The 19606-nt window shown below is 40.6% G+C and overlaps 1 protein-coding gene across 1 annotated transcript in view; it reads right to left on the bottom strand.

Moving 5' to 3' along the window:
* Window positions 1-19606, bottom strand: part of LOC140229072 (phosphatidylinositol phosphatase PTPRQ-like) — a 93367-nt gene that overhangs the window by 22401 nt on the left and 51360 nt on the right. Inside the window, exons 3-7 of the mRNA XM_072309332.1 lie at window positions 8894-8936; window positions 5031-6317; window positions 4017-4307; window positions 1268-1555; window positions 354-665 (exon numbers count right to left, since the gene is read on the bottom strand). Of these exons, the coding sequence (XP_072165433.1) occupies window positions 354-665; window positions 1268-1555; window positions 4017-4307; window positions 5031-6317; window positions 8894-8936 (2221 nt within the window). The remainder of the gene's footprint in view (window positions 1-353; window positions 666-1267; window positions 1556-4016; window positions 4308-5030; window positions 6318-8893; window positions 8937-19606) is intronic.

Raw genomic sequence — 19606 nt, 5'->3', positions numbered from 1 at the left:
CTTTTGAAATGTTCAAAAGTTACGAAAGGTGGATGATTTCACTAACGCCCGACCAAGTAATATGCATTATTTGTTTTATAAAATAGTACCGTGATTTAAATTCTAAAACAGCCATTTTCAGAAGATTCCAAGGCTAACACTATCTCCGAGCTAACTGAACCTCCCACAAAAAGAACATACTGCAATGCATTTGCAATACATAGGCATGTTATGCATCTGAGCGGAAAATTTAGGTCTGGGAAAAGTAAAGTTAGACCCTATATAGGCAAAACAAAAGACTGTTCATGTGATAGCTCAGGCAATCATTTGATTCGGATCCATTTTACAATTTCATAATAATTTCTGATACGTACACGTTCTCCTCTGGACGCCAAATGATCCGGAGCTGAACTTCTCATAGCTGACCGTAAAGACCTGTATGTCGTAGGAGGTGCCTGGTACCAGATCCGCGATAACGGTGTAGCAATCGGACCTCTGGTGGCGGGTTCCCGGAGTTGCTTGGCACTCCACAGGCAATTGCTCCGTGTCTACGACGGGATCGCGCACTCCCGTGGGTTTGTAACGAACCAGGTACGAGCAAGTCTTGCATTCCAGGGGAGCCAGTTGCAGTGTTATATTCCGCTCTGTGACGTTTGTCACATCAGCCTTCTCAGGGATCAACGGAGCTGTGGAAAGACAGAGATGAAGCAATTGCAATGTGGTTGGTATACTATGACTTACGAAAGACCAGAAACGTCGTACAAGTGGAAACTGAAAGAAATTCATACCTGACTTCACACAATCGTTTCTTCGGTCCCTGTAAGGAAATACATTTCTGTGTGTTTTATTAATTTCTTAATCTTTGAGTATCATAACACTGTACCTGGTAGGATGCACAAATTGTCGAAGTCCCCTTGGGATCTCTTTTTTTTTCTTGAGGAGGGGGGCAGTGGTGGACATTTGTAGCAGGTGTCAGATTACTAGATGGTTTCGACTACTAAGCCATGATAAGCTGTATTAAGCTCAAGAATCATCGGCGCATTAGAAATTACGACACCTCTCACAGAGCATTTGATATGCTTGCTCATTGCACAGTGGGACACTACGAGCTTTCAAGCTTTCTAAACAACTTTTGGTTGTTTTTTCAGTCATCTGTTGGATTAAACCTGAACTGATGTCTTAATTTCCTTGGCTAGCTATCCGATTGTAACACTACATTCTTCAAATGAGAAAGTTATCCGTGAATAAATCTTTAAGAAAGAGAAAAGGAAAAGAACGAAACTCTCACCCAGGATGTAGCTGGCTTTGTTTGAGAAGACAGATTCATTACTGGAGTGTATCTGCACTTGAAATGTATGCTTCGCCCCAAACCTTGTGGTAAAGTAGGAGAACATTCCCTGTATGGCATTCCTTCCTACGCTTATCCAAGTCAGTTTCTGCATGTACTCATCATCGTCCACCTGCATGTAGACTGTGACGTAATCCACGAATGCTTCTTGTTGGAAGTCCCAAATGAGGTCAAGGGTGGGGTCGGGGGTTGCGCGCTTGATGACGGAGAGATAGGGCGGCTGCAGACCTGCGCGTTGAGAGATTTGTGGATGTAAACACACATTAGAAAGAGGGAGTCGAAAACATGACTGCCACCCACACGAAATATCATGAGTAATCATGGATCTATCGAGTGATATTTCAGTTACCTCGAGGTGAGGTGTGGAATGACTAACGTGCAAGGAGATACGAGGAGAGGAAAATTAAACGAGGTTGTGAGAGAAGACGTGGGAAGAACTGATATCAGTGCGACATATGAGGCGACAGAGAGGTAATATTACAGTACGGGAGAACGAAATATAACGGTATACAGAAATGCCAGGCAGAGGGATAGAGAGTAGAAGAGAGGGTAGGCCCTACATAATTATACAGGCACGATTACTGTACTCTGAAAGTTGTCTAACATAACCTGCATGAATACATCGTACCAAGGAGGCGAGACAAGTACCTCCTCTATCGCAAAAAAAAACCCCACAAAAATAATGCATTACATTCGCGTGCCATGCGTGTATGGACAATTTCCTTTGATGAAATAATCCTTTTCTATCGGTTTTCCCCAAGCAAAGCTCGATGTGACCATGTTTATCAATTTTCACGGTAATTCATTCAGTCTATGTATTCTCGTTAAAGTTATACTTTTAACATTTTTTTTTTTACCATTTACCCTTTTACCATTAAATCGTCTTCAGTTACGGTTTGAGAAAAATACTGATATCTCCTTATATCTTAGGCTTTATTGCGAAAATTTTATATGATAGGATGTTTTGTGGTACAACAGACCAACACATATGTATTAAATGTCATATCCCTGACAATTTTTTTTTTTAAATCACTGTTCCCAAAAGTAAGCAGGACCTTTAAGATGCACATACGAGATTATAATAGTGGTACGTACTCCACAAGATAACGAAAACAGAAACTGCTGTTTTATTATACAATATATACACGATATAAACACAACACCTCATCTAGAATTCGGCTGGAAAACAAGGGAATTTGGAAAACAACAAATACATGTACCGTCGTTTTAGCCCTTGCTAGTTGGTATAATCTCGTTTGTAAGCTGCATCCAATGTTTCTAACAATCTTTTTGTTTCCAGACTATAACGTTATGCAAGGCAAAGCTTTTGGCTGATTCAGATTTATACCGCGGTGAATTACTTCTGTGGAATAAGATAATATGTGTAATAAGCGCTAAATGGTTGATAGTTTTGCTGATTGACATATGCATATACAGTTAAATATATGTGTGTGGTGTCTGTGTGTGTGAGAGAGTGTGTGAGTGTTTCTTCACGACCTGGGATTGTCTGGCATGATGCACCAGTGACAATTGGTGAATGACCCTGACTGATTGGGTCACTGTAAGAGCAGTTATACCAAGCAAACTAAAAGATAACACTTAAATGCTCGTCACTCTTTTTGCGCTCTAATATATGACAAGCGATATCAAGCATTATGTCTAACTTGAGGCTGGTCGATTTGATAAGACTAAGGTCCTATTGAGCAAGGGGGAAAAATCGTCAAAGTTAAGTCCTTGCTTAGGAAAGTTTTGTTCTTCGATGACTCAGGACGCCCCTTGATAGAACCCTTTCCCCCAAATTTCCAGCAACTCAGCGCGTATATTGAACTTTTCCACTTACCTATCTTAAAATACGGCGTGAGGGCAATCACGTGATTATTATTCCAACAAGGCATGGTAATGAGGCAGATGAGGAGAGCCCAGCTAGAAAGCTCAGATTTCGTTCGCAGACGTGACATCGAGGTAGGCACGGTAACACTCCGCATGATATTTCGACCCCCGAGAACTAGCCCTGTCCCTGCACGATACGTAGTGTCATGAAGCCCAGCACGTTAGCGCTGTGTAATAACTCCATCCGCCCAATCGAGGTGACGTTCGGCTGCTGTTATGTGACGTGCTTTTGTCTTACACCCTTCCAACAGAGACCAAAGCGTGTTTTTAAAGCTCCACTTCCTTTGAAGGCGAAATCCCAAACAAAATGACGTGTTCCCCCTTTTCGAAGGGACATGCCCCTCTGTCATGTAAGCGGTGAGCTGTGTCTCACTGTTTCGCAAATCCTGAGATTTGGCACCGGAGAGAGATCTCGCTTTTGTTCTAGACTTGGCAGACGTCACCAGTGACGGAAGTAACGTTTTCAGTTAGCAACAACTTTTCTTCGTTTTGTTTTTTTTTTTTTACTAACCTTCTAGAGGGCGCGAAAGGGGCTCCTAGGCTCTCTCTGTTTGCCCAAAATATTTACATCTATAGAGAATGCCAAACAGAACTGGGCAGGTCGCACTGCTGCCTGTCGCTGCATTGCTCGAGTAAATGCCTGTCACAATTCTGCATTACCTACTTTTGACACTGAACTATGAGTGTTCCTGCCGTGATACATCGAGTAGTAAGCGCGCGCACAGGGACCAATATCTGTCAGCGGGTGACTCCTACAACTCAGAGCCCGCCTTCCTGCCGCGCTGTCATGCAAACTTACTTGTATAAAAATAGGACGTCGGCGTGCTCGCGTTGCCCCCGAATCCATCGAAAGCAGTGACGACCAGCCGATAAGAACCGCCAAGGGGAACGCTGATATTCCAGCACCCAGGCCTGGGCTCTTGGCGATCGGTATGGACGGGTACGTCCGGACCAGTCCCGTTGCCGTGGAGACAGCGCACCAGTTCCACTCGATATGTGTAGTTGGACGCAGCGAGGGACGAGTTGCAGAGGCAAACGTGCACGGATGTCGGAGCGACCTCGAAGTCACAGAGCTCAGGTGCCGGGGTTGCTGCAATGGCGGGAGAAAAAAAAAGTAACATAATTATGATGTCAAACCTCACTTCTAATAAACAATATCCTTGCTCAGCAACAGCACGTATAGCCTATAAACAACCCACTTCAAACTTACTTTCCAAATTTGTAAATATCTGAGCTAATTATGACATTAGATCATGAACATTAAAGAAAGACAACACGCAATTATATACCGATTAAAAAAAAGATGTTTTCCTGTATTTGCTCTGAAAATGAAGGTTTTGCCGTCTGAGAGCCCTAACCATGATTTGATGAAGTAGAGGGTTGAAGCAAAACTAAGTGGTGAAATGGTGACAAATGGAGCCAATCACGTCATCACCATGCCCACCTGTCCAGCTGATGTCAATCAATTCCTACTAATCTCCCCACGAATGAGCTCTAAACTCTCTTCTGTATGCTAACTTCAAATTAAATGTGCGTGCTCATACGCAATAGAATCACACAGTACATCTTGTATCTGAGCTAATTTCCCCTCTCAACCTACCCCTTTACTGGCATCCGATAACTTTCCTCCATAGCCTCTTGAGTTATACCTTTTCAGGGGAATTTCGATCGGGAGTTGGATAACACAAGACCAAGACCAAGAACATGAAATGAACGGAATGACACCAGAGCAAAACGCCAAGAGCCTTGGTTTTCTACCTTCGGTTTTTACATCCATGCTTTTGAAAATGGGTGACTATATAGGAACACTTACCCGACACTGGTGTCGTTGCGATGGGCGTGGTTGAATCACGAATGGGGTCGGTAACATCTGTCGAGCCATCATCCGTCGTGTCGATGTACGTCACGACTTCGGTGGACGTCTCGACCGTCAGCAACTCCTCCGGCGTCTCCACCGACACTTCAGAAGCGGAATCCGGGACGAGTTCCGTTATGGCTTCCGTAAGCATTGACGAGCTTGGCTCCGGTTGAATGGTTGTCGGAGGAGTCGCGGTGGCGTTTAGCAGAAGACTGGGTGTCGTCGAATCTGCTGATGTATCAGTTGCTAGTTCGCTTATAATTTCGGTCTCTTGGACTTCGGTAAGTAGCATAGGCTCAGTCGCAAAATCCGTAACAAGAGCGGTGACAGTAACAACCGTCTCCGATCCTTCTGTACTTATCTTAAGTGGGGTCCCATTCGAGGGACTACCAGTGTTTAATGTGATTTGCCTTGTAGACAGACCTGGAGTTGTGAGATCTTCGGGACCAATAGATTCCGTTAAGGGCATGGTGGACATTATCGCAGGTGTTGGGTGTACTGAAGCGTTCTGCGGTTCCATCGACTGCATGAAGGAGACATTCTGGACAGAGCTGAAACTAGAACTTGCGCCCGTCGAACTTCTTTCCGTCGAGTTAATATCTGGAAGCATGCCATCAGCCACAGCCGTTGTGATGGACGCTGAAACTTTCGGTGGTGCCGTAGAAGTGGCTGAGGAGGTCGGAGAGCGGACGGGGGTTGAAGGGGCAACCAACTCGGTTGTGGTAAGTACTGTCATGTTCTCGGAGGCTTCTGAAAACTGCGAGGTAATCTCAAAAACACTCGTGTGCTCTCCATTCCCATGGGAGGAAGTCGGGCTAAATCTGCTCCCTGCAGGAGTTGTGGATACATCAGGATATCCAGTGGACGTATTTACGTCGTTACTGTTCGACGTTGTCAATGTGCTCCGAACTCCGGGAGCTGTAGTTCTTTGAATACTATCATTTGACGGTGTTTTTGCATTGCTCACTGAAAATGAAGTTGACGATTCTGTCCTTTCACCGACCGAATTTAATGTAGAACTTTCTTTGTGACTATTCACTGTGGGCGACTCGGTTAATAGAGAATTTTGCAAGGTCGTGATGTTTTGTTTAAAAGCGTCCGTCACAAATGTTCTACTCCCACGTGAAGTCTGAACGACCGGAGTAGGCGAAGTAGAGTCGAGTAACTCGAGTAACTCCTGGCCATTTTGCGTCCTGCCGCCTTCTGTTGTTGCACCCAGTGATTGCACGGATAAGAATATTGCTGGAAAAAAAGAAGAGGATGGAATGTCGAGTGATTTTCCTCTGAAGAAGGGACATTCTATATTAATGTCTTTCCTCGACAGTAAAACACAACACCGTCATTGACAACTCATCAACATCAATCAAAGAATGTGTAAAACAAAGATGTGAAACTTTTCGTTTACATGCAAACAAACTGCTTTTGCTATGTATGAACTTATCCTACTTAATTCTTCCATCAATTAAATACATCTGACATTTTTGATAGCGACTATATGGCAGAAGATGTCCAGTAAATTTGTCTCAAGAGAAGCTTTACGCCTTTTTCTACTACCCATGCTATCCATTCCATCTATATACATGCATGCTGGGTCGATACTGCTACGCTGAATTTCTAAGACCTTGTGTAAAAATAAAGGCCTCTGATCGGTGAGGCCAGTTTAACTTTGTTCGATTCATTACATCAGTGAAAAGGTACGATAGAGAGCTTTAACAATTTTAACTGCAAACATGATCATTAAATTGAAATACAAGAAGGAATAAGTGAAAAAAAAAACAACAACAACCAAAACTGAGTTATGTTCATTGGGTTGTTTTGAAGTGAGCCTCAAAACGACTGTGTTACGAGCTATGCTTGAATTGAATTCGGTTATTCTTTGTGCTGGAGTAGTACCGAATTTTACACCTAAAAACGTAATAGACTGATTACAATCGAGGTTATAGGTGTGAATTTAGCCCTTGCATGATTTCAGTAATCGTGAAAATATCACATCCATAACGACGTGGCAAATTGCTACATATTCACTATTTAAGCCCCTCCGCTGTGTTGTACAGAGTATCTATATAAAGAGCAACAGTTTGCTGCTGTATTTTTTTTTTCAGGAAACATATCCAAATTCTAGGTACGACCTTCACGTGATGCCTTTAGAGATGTAATAACTGCTGAAAGTAATAACGATTATGGCACCATTGAAAGTCTGTGGATAAATGTTTCGACTCATTTGAACATGAAATGATGCCAGCTAATGCCCCTGTAGCCGAAATAATGCGCGTCTATTGCGACACGCAAAGCCGTTTTCGGCAATTCAAAATGTATCAATTGGTATTCGAAGCCGTGTGATGGTCGTCGATTGCCATTCTAATCGTTTTTCCACTTTCGACTGTGAAATGTAATGCATAACATAATAATTATAACCCATTATACTAACGTGGGGATATATGCCTTTTGTATCATACCGGTGAAACGTTGTATGCTGATATGTATAAAAATATTTTTTTCCCTCTCAATACTCCGTTACTGAAATAATTCAGATTACATAATATCTGCAATGATGACAACGATAATGCTGAAAATTTTACGTTTTTGTCTAGGCTGCTCTTACAAAGATATTTAAAGCACATTTTGCCATGAAATTATAGACCAAAAGATAGAGTTCAACATCATCGTATAAGACATTGTGAAAAACTCATTTAATCATGTACATTGGCAATATACACTCAGCAAAAAAAAGAAAGAAAGAGAGTAAATACTCTTTCAAGTTTATATTTCTCATATTTTTTTTTGCTAAATGTTAATGTATCATATATCATATTAAAGGTAATTCGATTGGCTATAAACTTTGTGAGTCAATGAAAGGGGAAACTTTACGCATGGGTGAACACCTTTATTTTTCTCTTCCAAGGCACAAAAGTAAAGAGTGCAAAAATGAACAAGTCGTCATTCATGCGTACATGCTCTCCTATGTAACAATAAGAACAAAATACAAATTTAAAACAATAAAAACATAAATTCAGTTCCAAAAATATACCTATGATCTCTACAATATCTCAGAAGGCCAAAAGGATAAATAAAGGCTACAAATAATGGAGGAAAATTAAGAATTTTCTGTCAAATCCAAATTCAAATGAAATGCGAAAAGAAGCAATATTAACAAAAAAAAAAGTATGATTTTAAATTGATTTTTCAAAGTAGGAAAATTGTGAATTATATTTTGTTTTTGAATTTGTCTAATGAATTCTTAAATTACTAGATTTAATGAAGGAAATAAAGATATTCTTTTCATTTAACCATCTTAGTGCCCTTACTCCCAATCTCATTTGAAGTTTGAGTTGACAGAAAAATCTTATTTCCCCCCTTAAGTTTCCCACTTTGATTTTGTTTGAGGTTATAAAGCGATAAAGAGAACGAAAACTTATTTTTGCCTTTTCATTCATGTCTCTCATTGTGTTAAACTTTTTATTTTTTTATCATTGTTATCTCAAAGGGCGTTTTGCAAATGATAGACATTTTGTCATTTTTTTTTTCAATTTTTACTTTTGTGCCTTGGAGGACAAAAACTAATGTGTTCACCCATGCGTAATGTTTCCCTTTGAATTGACCTAATAGGTTGATAGCCAATTAAATTACCTTTAATATGGTACATAATACATTGATTTTCATTAAAATACAATGTATTCTATGAATATTATGAACTCGAAAAATTGTTGACTTTCTTTTTTTTTTGCTGAGTGTATACCATAATAACAATAATAATTTATCTGTGAGGAACTTTGTCCTTAATCATTTAACTCTGTAAACATGAAAAAGGTGTCACTTACCAAGGATGTACACTATTGCCTCCATTGCTCGAATCCGGTTATTCTGCAGTTAAAATAGAGGAAACGGAATGGAAATTAGGCTAGAGTTAACACACACACATGACGCACAAACACGAACACACGCACACGCACACACACACACACACAACAACAACAAACATTTTCTATACATCATGTACTTCGTAGAGTGCGGAAGAAACATGGCATATCTTCGTATCATTCAATCAAATTAAATGAAAGGCAGTGAAAGGGGAAAATTAAATGGGGTGTCATGAAAATTAGCGATACTGCAGAAATAACTCCATTCTGGGTAACAATCTTCTAAGGGCATTTTTGATGAGGGTTGCGCATGGCGATCACCAAAACGGAGCTAGGAGACTGGCGCGATCAAACCAACCACGCCCTCCCTGTGCTGCTGGCTATTAAGAAATGATGATGATGATGATGATGATGATGATGATGATGATGATGATGATGATGACGATAATGATGGCGATGACGAACAACATGATATATAACAGTTGAAAAACCAAACAAACCATAAAGGCGCCCGGGTCCCACAATATGTTGCATATTATTCAGGAAGAGGCTGGAACAGATAGGTCTTTAGTTCAGATGTTAAGGTCCCGCAATTGGTAAAATGTTATCACTTTCAGCTCCTTTCAGCTTGAAGTAAAAGTGGAATAATCACGGAGGAACCAAATGGACGGGCTTGATGACACGCTCCCGGGTAGAAAACACCGAACACGACTGACCGATCGAACATGAGATGAATGAAAGAGAAATCGACGATATAGAGCTGCTCTCACGCAGCACAGACAAGCGGACAGAGAAAAGAAAAGAAAAAACAACCTAGAAGCCCTAATTATACCTCTGATGAGACGAAAGCGAAAGAGGCCGGTATAATGCGCCTTTCGGCATCAATAGAATTACCTCGCCTTTCTTCTTCTGTTCGTGTTTTCTTTTCTTTTTCGCTTGCACAGATAACATCCTCCTATTAGCATGCTGTGTTTGTGTCTCCTCCTTTCGTCTCACAAGAAACTGGCAAATGACATAATCATAATGGATATCGACCTGGCACCACCCTTCATACACGGAACTGCAATTCCTGACTGCTAGTTGGAATGACAACGGAAACAAGACGATCTAACGATAGACAGATCGAATAATTGATAAATAGAAAACATAGATAGATAGATAGATAGATAGATAGATAGATAGACAGATAAACAGATAGACAGGTAAATAGATAGACAGATAGATAGATAGATAGATAGATAGATAGATAGACAGATTGATAGATTGATAGAGGGAGACAGGAGAGACTGTTGTAGATATCGGCTGCACATTCGTGGCATTTTCAAAACAAGACGATCTTACGATAGATAGATAGATAGATAGATAGATAGATAGATAGATAGATAGATGGATGGATGGATAGATAAATTGATAGATAGATAGACAGACAGACAGATAGATAGAGGGAGACAGGAGAGGCTGTTATAGTTATCAACTGCACATTCGTGGCATTTTCGAGCATGAGTTTCACCTCTGGGCCGCGTGAGCCACGCTAATAAGATCAGAGCAAAGTTTCAAAGGTATCTATTGCTACATGAAGGCGAGACGTACGACCCTCTTCTGGAAACATCGTCTGTGTAGTAGGGGGTTCTTTCCATGAAAGTTAGCGTAGAGTAATGGAGCTGCAGCACATCCCACTCATAAATATTGAGGGGGAAGGAGGAAGGGTATTATTTGTGTAAAAATAACTACTCTCATGCATTTAGCAGTGTCATTCTCTCACCAATGGATTAAACACCAATGCGACACAATACTTCGGGGTCACAATGTGCACTGCTTTCTGCTTTCTTTGGCACAGTTCGTAAAAACTGTGTCGGGGAAACGTCAATGTTGAAAAAGTCATAGTTGAACCTTTCGAAGTCTTAATTAAAGGTTCGGAAGTGACTTGTTGTAGTCGAAATACGCAGTTTAGTCGACTGTAAGACTGTTTTATATTGATGTTTTGTGTATTTTTCTGAGGGTCCCATATCGTACAAGCTTTGCTTCTTAGTGGGACCCTCCACTTCCATCCTCATCCTTAGTTGACTTGTATTATACGCTTTATGTATTTAACAAAGATGTAATCACATCTACTTTTCATTTTCATAATTTTCTTATGTACCTTTTCAAATTTTGTTCTATATCACAAATATCCCGTGTATATGCAATGTAAATAAATTTCTTTGTTCATTTTGATGGAGGTGAAAATAAAGTTGAAAGTTGAAAATAAGACAAAAAGGGTAGTCGATATAGGGAATGGAGTATGTTAGTGTGATTCCTTAGTCACAAGATACTGTGATGAGGAACAAATACTTTGTGTGTGTGTGTGTGTGTGTGTGTGTGTGTGTGTGTGTGTGTGTGTGTAATCTGGTCTGTTAAACGTATATGCCCTCTCTGATAGTATCAATATCATGATTTAGTACAACGCTTTCCATAGGTAATATCTGGACTTTTGGTATGAGCGTTGGAGCAAAATTAAATGCCTACACTATTGTGAAAGGAAAGTGATACCAAACTGCAGTGGCCGGACTATTGTGTTGGTATCATTTAGGACACAATCCCGAGCATATCAACTTGTACTATCATCCGTGCATATCATCAGCAAACAGCTACTGAAGAAAGGTTCAACATTTATTAAAGAAAATAAAAACAACCAAAAAACCTTAAAGCCATGGAGTTGCAGACGTTCTCTAATGTGTCCACCATGACCTTGGTCATCTGCTACTGGTGGTAAGGTAATTAAAACAGTAACTACTAATTGCGAGTGGTCGTTCAGGCAGCCGATGATCTAACAGAATACATTGGCCTCACTATAGCAACCACTGCACTCCGCATCCCCCTCCCGACTTCGCACGCGCGATATCTTTTGAATGGTGCTTTTTCTCCCCGTAAAGAGGGGTGGGGGCTGACCAGTGAACGTGACACGAATGATGTGATGCAATAAAGTTCGTCACTTCCCACTTCTGCGTTCGATCGAACAAGGCTTCGACAGGCCTAATTATTACATTCTATCCATTCTCCTCGGCTGGCCACACTTCGCATAAAATGATCCACACGCCATAATAAAGTAATAACCTCTGCGTATAGCAGGAGGACTGCTCGTACCCCTTATTCAGCTCAGAATACCGGTCCATTACGGCCCGATTTGGTGCGTTTATTGTCGAGGCGAGCTGCGACTGAATGAGTGGAAGTATCCTAATAGATTTGTTCCAGCTTCCAGGCCCGAGTCTATTAGTCAGTAATGTGGGTAATGTAAGGGGAGAAGACTGCAACTTAGTGGATGAATTCCCCGCGCGTTCGTCCTTCCTCTGTCCATCTTTCGACTCCTATACGTCAACTAAAGTCGCGGAGTCACTGCCTTCACCGTGGACCGTATTAACCCCGTTCACTTCTGTAACCGCGAGCCACCCTCCCGTCCTACATAGCCTAACATAATAGTACATGTATTATGTTTTATTGCCAGGTTATCTATTTCACATTACACGCATCAATCACTTTACGTTCACGCGTGACAAGTGTCATTGTTTGATAAATCATTGGAATTGTCCGCAAACACGATAATGGATTTCATGAGAATATCTCTTAAAATCAAATTTAATACCAATAGCAAATTGATGTCAACAGAAGTATCAGTATTGCAACAATTTGGTATGCAAACATCATCATGATCATCATTGTTTTAATCAATATTATTTTCTTTAAGTACCTGGTACCTATAGAAGCAAAAAAATAAGATTGTATAGTTATGTCAAATAAAACATTGCGAATAAGTACGTCTGGTTAGAATAAGTTCCGATTTTGCGTTTTACATAGTTTACTGCAATGGCCGTAAATTCAGAAGAGTCTTTGGTTTGTTAAGTTGTTGTTAATGTGGTTTTTGCTATTGTTGTTGTTGTTGTTGTTGTTGTTGTTTTATTCTCCTACAAGTTAACAACAAAGCGTGTTTACATGGGAGAATGTTTTGCCACGCCCACACAGAAATCCATACGGACGTGAACAATCATGATATCTCGTATAATGCTGATGGCATCCAGCAGTGAAACAAAGGGATAGAGTGAAGGGGGTAGGTAGATGTATCTCTGCTACCACATTGTTTTTTTTTTTACCATTCCCTTCTCCCCCCGACAATGCTTTCCTGCTCAACGATCACACCCACTCGGATTAGCATCCAACTTTTGCCAGCACTCTGCCCGAGGCACGGCTCGCATCCTGCAATTACGCTACGCCCCAATCTCAGCAGACAGGCGGCGTAAAGTAAGGAACCGAGGTATATACGGGGGGGGGGGGGGGTGGTGGTGGGGGGATGGGACGGGGGGAGTAAGAGGGTCGGGTGCAGGGGAATAAACGTCTGCCTCCTTCATTATCCTCCGAGACCTATGAGAAGTCACTTGTTTGCATTCTCTGTATACCGCTGTCTAGTTGATATGACTCCAAACAATCATCAGTCTTCTAAATAACTGGAATACGTCATATATAATACATATTCACGTATGTATGATATATGTATATGTGTATGTATACCCTTTATAATCATATCTATTCATATATGTATAATGTATAAGCTATAGGCATTTATATATATATATATATATATATATATATATATATATATATATATATATATATATATATATGTGTGTGTGTGTGTGTGTGTGTGTGTGTGTGTGTGCGTAATAATATGATGCATGTCAATTCAATTCAATTTAATTCAAACTTTATTTCATTTTTCGAAAAGAACATAAACATTTCACTTTCTTAGGTAACAGAGATTAAGGTTACATATAATCAAAACAGAGTAAATTGAGAAAACATAATTGTGGAACCTTGGGGTAACAAATAATGTTGTAATGAAAATTGACTGAAGTGATATAGACTATATAACATTACACAAAATATCGAAAAATGGAGGGACCCACTAAAAAGGCAATGCTTGTAGAATGTGGGCCCCTCAGGTACAGAATGTCAATAGAAAATGAACTGATGCAAAAAGGGGAAAATTGGGAATAAAGTCAGATTAAAAAAAAAGGTCTGGAAGCCAAATAAGAAGACAGAGTAACAGACAGACACACATACACAGGCGAATGGACATTAAACGAGACTGGGACGATAAAACTTATAAAGGGGGACTTAAATACAAGACAGAACGAGACAAGTCTGTCATAATAGGAAGACAATACAACATACAGAAAGGCAAAACAGATCCAACGATCCTCGAGAGAACTATATCGAAAAAATAATGGGATACGTGGAAAGGATACGGAAATATGGAAAAATAGAGAGAAATAGATGCGGAAGTAATACAAGTAGAATCGAATCTACTCTGTAAGTGTCTCAGGACAACAGGGACGAGAAAATATGTGACAGTATATCATTGGTAATCAAAATTCTTCGAAAAGAAATTAAAATGAGCCAACAGGCTGATTCAATTCTGTAGGAACATGACATTGCAATAAGAAAGACTTTAATCTCCTCTTAAGTGAAAATATAGAGGGTGCAATTTTTATGTCATTATTCAGAAAATTCCAATAAGTTGGGCCAGTATCGATAAGTGTGTTCTTAGCAAGAATTGTTCGTAAAGGAGGTAAGTGAAATTCATTGGAACGTCGAGTGGGATAGTCATGGAATAATTGATTTCTTTGAAACATAGAATCGAATGTGGAGGGGAGTGAGTTGTTGCTGTACGTATACATAAATTGCCCCAAATTAAATAAATACAAATCTTTAATTTTTAACAGCTTATTAGCGTCTGTGTGTGTGCGTATGTATGTGTGTACATGTATGATATCAAACCCATGCAAATCAGTAAAACAACAACATGAGAGTGTGATATATATAAGCCTTGTTGTTGTTTGCATTGGCACATGACAAAATAGGGGCGGAAACGCTCATTGTGGGTATAACCACATCCCCCATCCCGCCCAGCAAAAGTCTACTACCTTCCTCGTTCCAATCTCGGGGGGTGGGGGGGGGGGGACTCCCTTTCTTTCCCCACCAATTCTCTCTTACCCCACCCCACCCCCATACATATTTCGCTGCCAAGATACATAATGATATCACATTTCAGCGGTAGCATAGATACAAGGGAACCATGAACGTTTTGTGAGTGATACATCGACGTGTACACCGCAAGGCGCTGAAGGGGAGGGGATAGGACCTGAAATATACCCCTCCCCGATCCAATGCTTCTTCCTCATGACATACGAACATATCTTTACTATATCCCTCGATGTATCATTCCTTTGTTTCAAACCAAAGTGGAGATTCGCCTCCAATCACTAATCACAACTTCAATGATGATGACTTCAGGATATTCTCATTGCCTAATTGCATTACTGAGCAAGGCAGTGATGTCGTCATTGATGTTATTGCTGTTATTGGTCGAATGGGGGTAGGTTATTGTACGGTTCTCTTTGCTAAGGTATAGTTCATCTGTCAAGTTCCTTTGCTTAGTTCCAGTGATTAAGCAGTCTTTAATTATTTCAAGAATCTTGTAATATAGAAAATAATTCACAACATGGCTCCTGCTCATTTGCATCATCATCGTCTTCATGAAGATTTTTGTTTGATAGATACTTTATTTTCTGCAAATCAATATATACATAAATTGAATAATCGTGAACATGGGAAACATACAAAGTATATTTGAAACAGAGTCGTTTGACTTGCATAAACAACGATATAAAAGGAAATTAATGATATTACAGTATGCATGTCTATGCAGCTGGGATTACAATAACAATATTATATTTAAGAAATGATAATGCAGAGGGCCGCCATTGTAAGCATTGCTTGAAAAGATGGCCGGCCCGATCATCACCACCACCACCACCACCACCATCATCATCATCATCATCATCATCATCATCATTATCATCGCCGTCGTCATCATCTACTCTCCCTCCCTCCCTGTCTCCCCCTTAGCTCACCTTCAGCTATTCACATTTACAACGAACTCCTGGACCCCGTACTTTCACTAAATGTAAAGAACAAGCATCATGTACCCTTGTAGCAATGTTTTGGGACAATTAAGTTACCCATCTGCATCCGCAATATCGCTAATTATGGAATCCTCTAAAAAGTACCTAAAATTTGTTTTAGCTGTCTCAGTTATCATCTCAATTCAAGCGCTTATACTTCCGTACTTACGCATTAAACGCGAAATAGATCTTGCATTATCATCATCATATTAAGTGAAAGGTGCTTTCAAGTTGGTGTGCGTTTCGCAGTTCAACTTGAAACACGTTGCGATGGCGATAGCCTCGAAATGTTTGCTATGACCTCCTCTCCATCGAGAGCTTACCGAACAACGCAGGGGCAATACGATCCTTCTGCATTCTTCGTACTCTTGAGAGATCCCCAGCATCCCAAACCAAATCCTCCTCACGACTCGACGAACAAACGCTGTAAAGCACCAGAACTTTTGACCAGCACGGTTGTCAAACCCCCTCTCCCGAGTTCCTCCTCCTAATCCTCCTGCCCATCATCTCCCTGCTCCCTCTCCTCTTCAAACCCTCTTCAGGACTTGCCGAAATCCATTACATACACCCTTTGGCCATCGGGACTGTCATTATCCAGATATCCGTCTCCCCCCCCCCCCCCCCCTCCTCCTCCTCCTCCTCCTCTCCTTCCAACACATCATACCCGAGTCGCAAACTACATTTTAGGACCCATACTTTTGATCAGCAAAATTGTTGCTGCGATGTCCCTCCTGTTTTTCCTGTTCCTCCTCCTCCTCCTCCTCCTCCTCCTCCTCCTCCTCCTCCTTCTCCTCCTCCTCCTCCTTCTTCTCCTCCTCCTCCTCCTCTACCTTACATCGCTGCGGCTGCCTCATTCATCTCTTCGCCAGTCATTTCGACCGTGTCAGTGAAGGCGATTACGCGGCATCCGACGCCAGGCGTCAGTGCCCGGAAGAAAAATCCCCGCAAGGTTCCCGCCATTATGAAGCGATTCGTCTTCATAACAAAGATGACCTTTACGGTGGCGCTCGCACTTTCTGACCATTCGGTGAACCCCACTCTCGGGCAACCAGAGTGTGCGTATGAACGTGAGTATTGCTTAACCAGTGTCACGAGAAGACAATTTAGATTGCCAAAACAATCACATGAACCACTTATTATGGATAATTGTAAATAAAAAATAAAAAAACCAACAACACAAAAAGCAACAACTCGCAATTAATCGCTTTACGCAAAGGAACTGATGGTACACACATGAGCCTTCAGCTATAGTATGATTGTGCTCATTGAGATCCTGTCGCTGATGAACACACCTAAGTCTTAATTACTGGAAATCGGGCGCGCGCACAAAAACGCACACATACACCCACACACAAGACAATGCTGACAAATACGTTTACTGTTTTAATGGATTGAGTTTCATTAGTAATTTGATTGGGTGCCGCTGGATGGTCGTTCAATTGCCATATTTCATATCGCATCACACGTCTGTTTCTATTGTTGAACGTTTATCTTTGTTTCAATGAATAATGGCAGCATACATCACTGACTCCGACATATCCACAAAGTGTAGTCAAACGAATGTTTGTTTACACAAATCATTTATTTCTCAATGTCCATCCTGTATTACCCTTCCGTCACTTAGGTATTTTTCTTAATTGTTAGAATATAGCTATTGAAATTTTAGCGCAATGCATTGGCTTATACATGCCATACTTGACTGGGTCCGATACCTTTCTATCACATGTTACAAAGGAGAAAAGTAAGCAAAAACAGAAAACTTCGGTTAGCTTTGATCCTAGATGCTTGCTAACCTACAAAGACACGTCTGGGGACATTGCCCACGGTTTGTAACAGTGAAAGAAATAGTACAACACCCAAGAAGACGCATGATTCATCATAATGATAAATATGGTAATGGAAAAAAAAAGACGAAGGAGGAGGAATATAAGAAGATTGAAAGAAGAAGAAATATCTTAGTGGTGACGATAATGTTGGCGAAATAATTACGGCACACCGAAGATATCAACAGCGTTACTTGCGATTCAAAGAAAGGCTTTTACTCGCTCTCAAGACAAATCCGACACTACAAAGACAAAACAAGACAAAAATAAAAAACCAAAGACATGTGAAAGACAGAAGCGACGCTCTTGTAGCCATGCAGGCTCACTTGTCCTGGCAAAACACGTTGTAACAAGAAGATGATAATATCAGATGTTGCACCTGTGTCACCATGTTGCATTTCTCCACATTATAACAGAAACGGAAAGTGCACCCCTCTTCAACTTCCCATCAGGGTAAGACCCACATATTCACACCCAACAACGAGAAACAGACCCTGGAGAGATTAAAAAAAAAAGTACTTCTGGTCATCGGGTGGCATTACAAGACGATGGCTGTAGAGACGATTCCTGAACAACTGCTCCTTTTTTGAGACTTTGAAGGAGATGAGAACTAACGTCTGAACACGTCAGAAGAGTGACAGGTGAGGAAGATCTAGCCTTCTTTCGAATTAAGCAAAAAGGAACACAAAGAAAACACCGTCTGCGTATGCGAAGTTTTCCAGTGAGTAACCTGACCTGGTATTTCCGATTTCAAAGCCTCGAGTTCCCTATAAGTAAAATTCAAATCCGCGGCCGCCGAACTCTTTTGGGAACATTCAATACTCAAATTCAGGCCATACTTCCTTCTTAAACGCGTCGTGTTTGTGTGCCCAGACCTCTTTATTCCCTCTTTGGTTTGAAGATGGCTCGTCCTACCCACCATGTCGGTTCGTCCGGATTTGGTTGTTACGTCCTGATTTTCAAGACGATGCTTTCGCGAAGTACAGAGAGACTATAACGCATCTCGAAAACACACATCTGTTCTTTCATTCTTTCAAAAATTTCGTCAAATTTTCGTCTTTTTTCCCTACAAGAATTGAAAATACAGATTTGTCAGTCAAAATGAATTATTTCAGATATGAAATGATTAAGCAATAGTGACTTCTGAAAGGACATAGCATACCAGCCCGAGTACTTTTGCTAATGTATATTGACGAGATATTTTGAGTGAACAAAACAATGGAAGACTAACTTGTCTGGTAAAACGACGAAATCATCTACTCGGTAATTGTCCTGATACGAATGTGGATATCAGATTTAACCAATACCATTGTTTCCAGTGAACATGTCATAAAAACTCTGTGTTATATTTTTCATGTGAAAAGTCCACTGTTATGTTTGTGTGGTCTGACTCTTAGACTAAAGAGTCTCTTTACGCATTAAGTAAAGACAGTAAAAGATGACATTCGTTGGGTGCCGTTGGGATCGACCTATAAGTTGTGTTAATGATCATCTGAAAAATTTGTGATCTTGTCATCAAATTTATCTGAATTCAATATTATATCAAGAGTAATCATACTTGCAACAACAACTGAAGCCGACTCACTTCTTCACATGTATACACGCACAATCGAATATTCGTGTATTAAGTTGGCATAAAACTGTTTTTCTTTCAACCAAGTTTTTTCACAAATGCAGTACTTGAATATTTTCGAATTTGATCTCTAGAGCAAACCTTAAGAGTCTATGCACAATTTGATCTCCTGTTTGACATGACTGAAGAATGAAATCCCAAGTTTGCAATGACTTTGGTGACGTTAGACAATGTCAGATTGTCAATTATCTGATTTATAGAGATTTGGGATTCTCTCCCTTGT

Source organism: Diadema setosum, chromosome 5, assembly GCF_964275005.1.
Source record: "Diadema setosum chromosome 5, eeDiaSeto1, whole genome shotgun sequence".
In the NCBI taxonomy this organism is placed as follows: Eukaryota; Metazoa; Echinodermata; class Echinoidea; order Diadematoida; family Diadematidae; genus Diadema; species Diadema setosum.
This window is presented reverse-complemented; position numbering and strand designations above follow the sequence as displayed.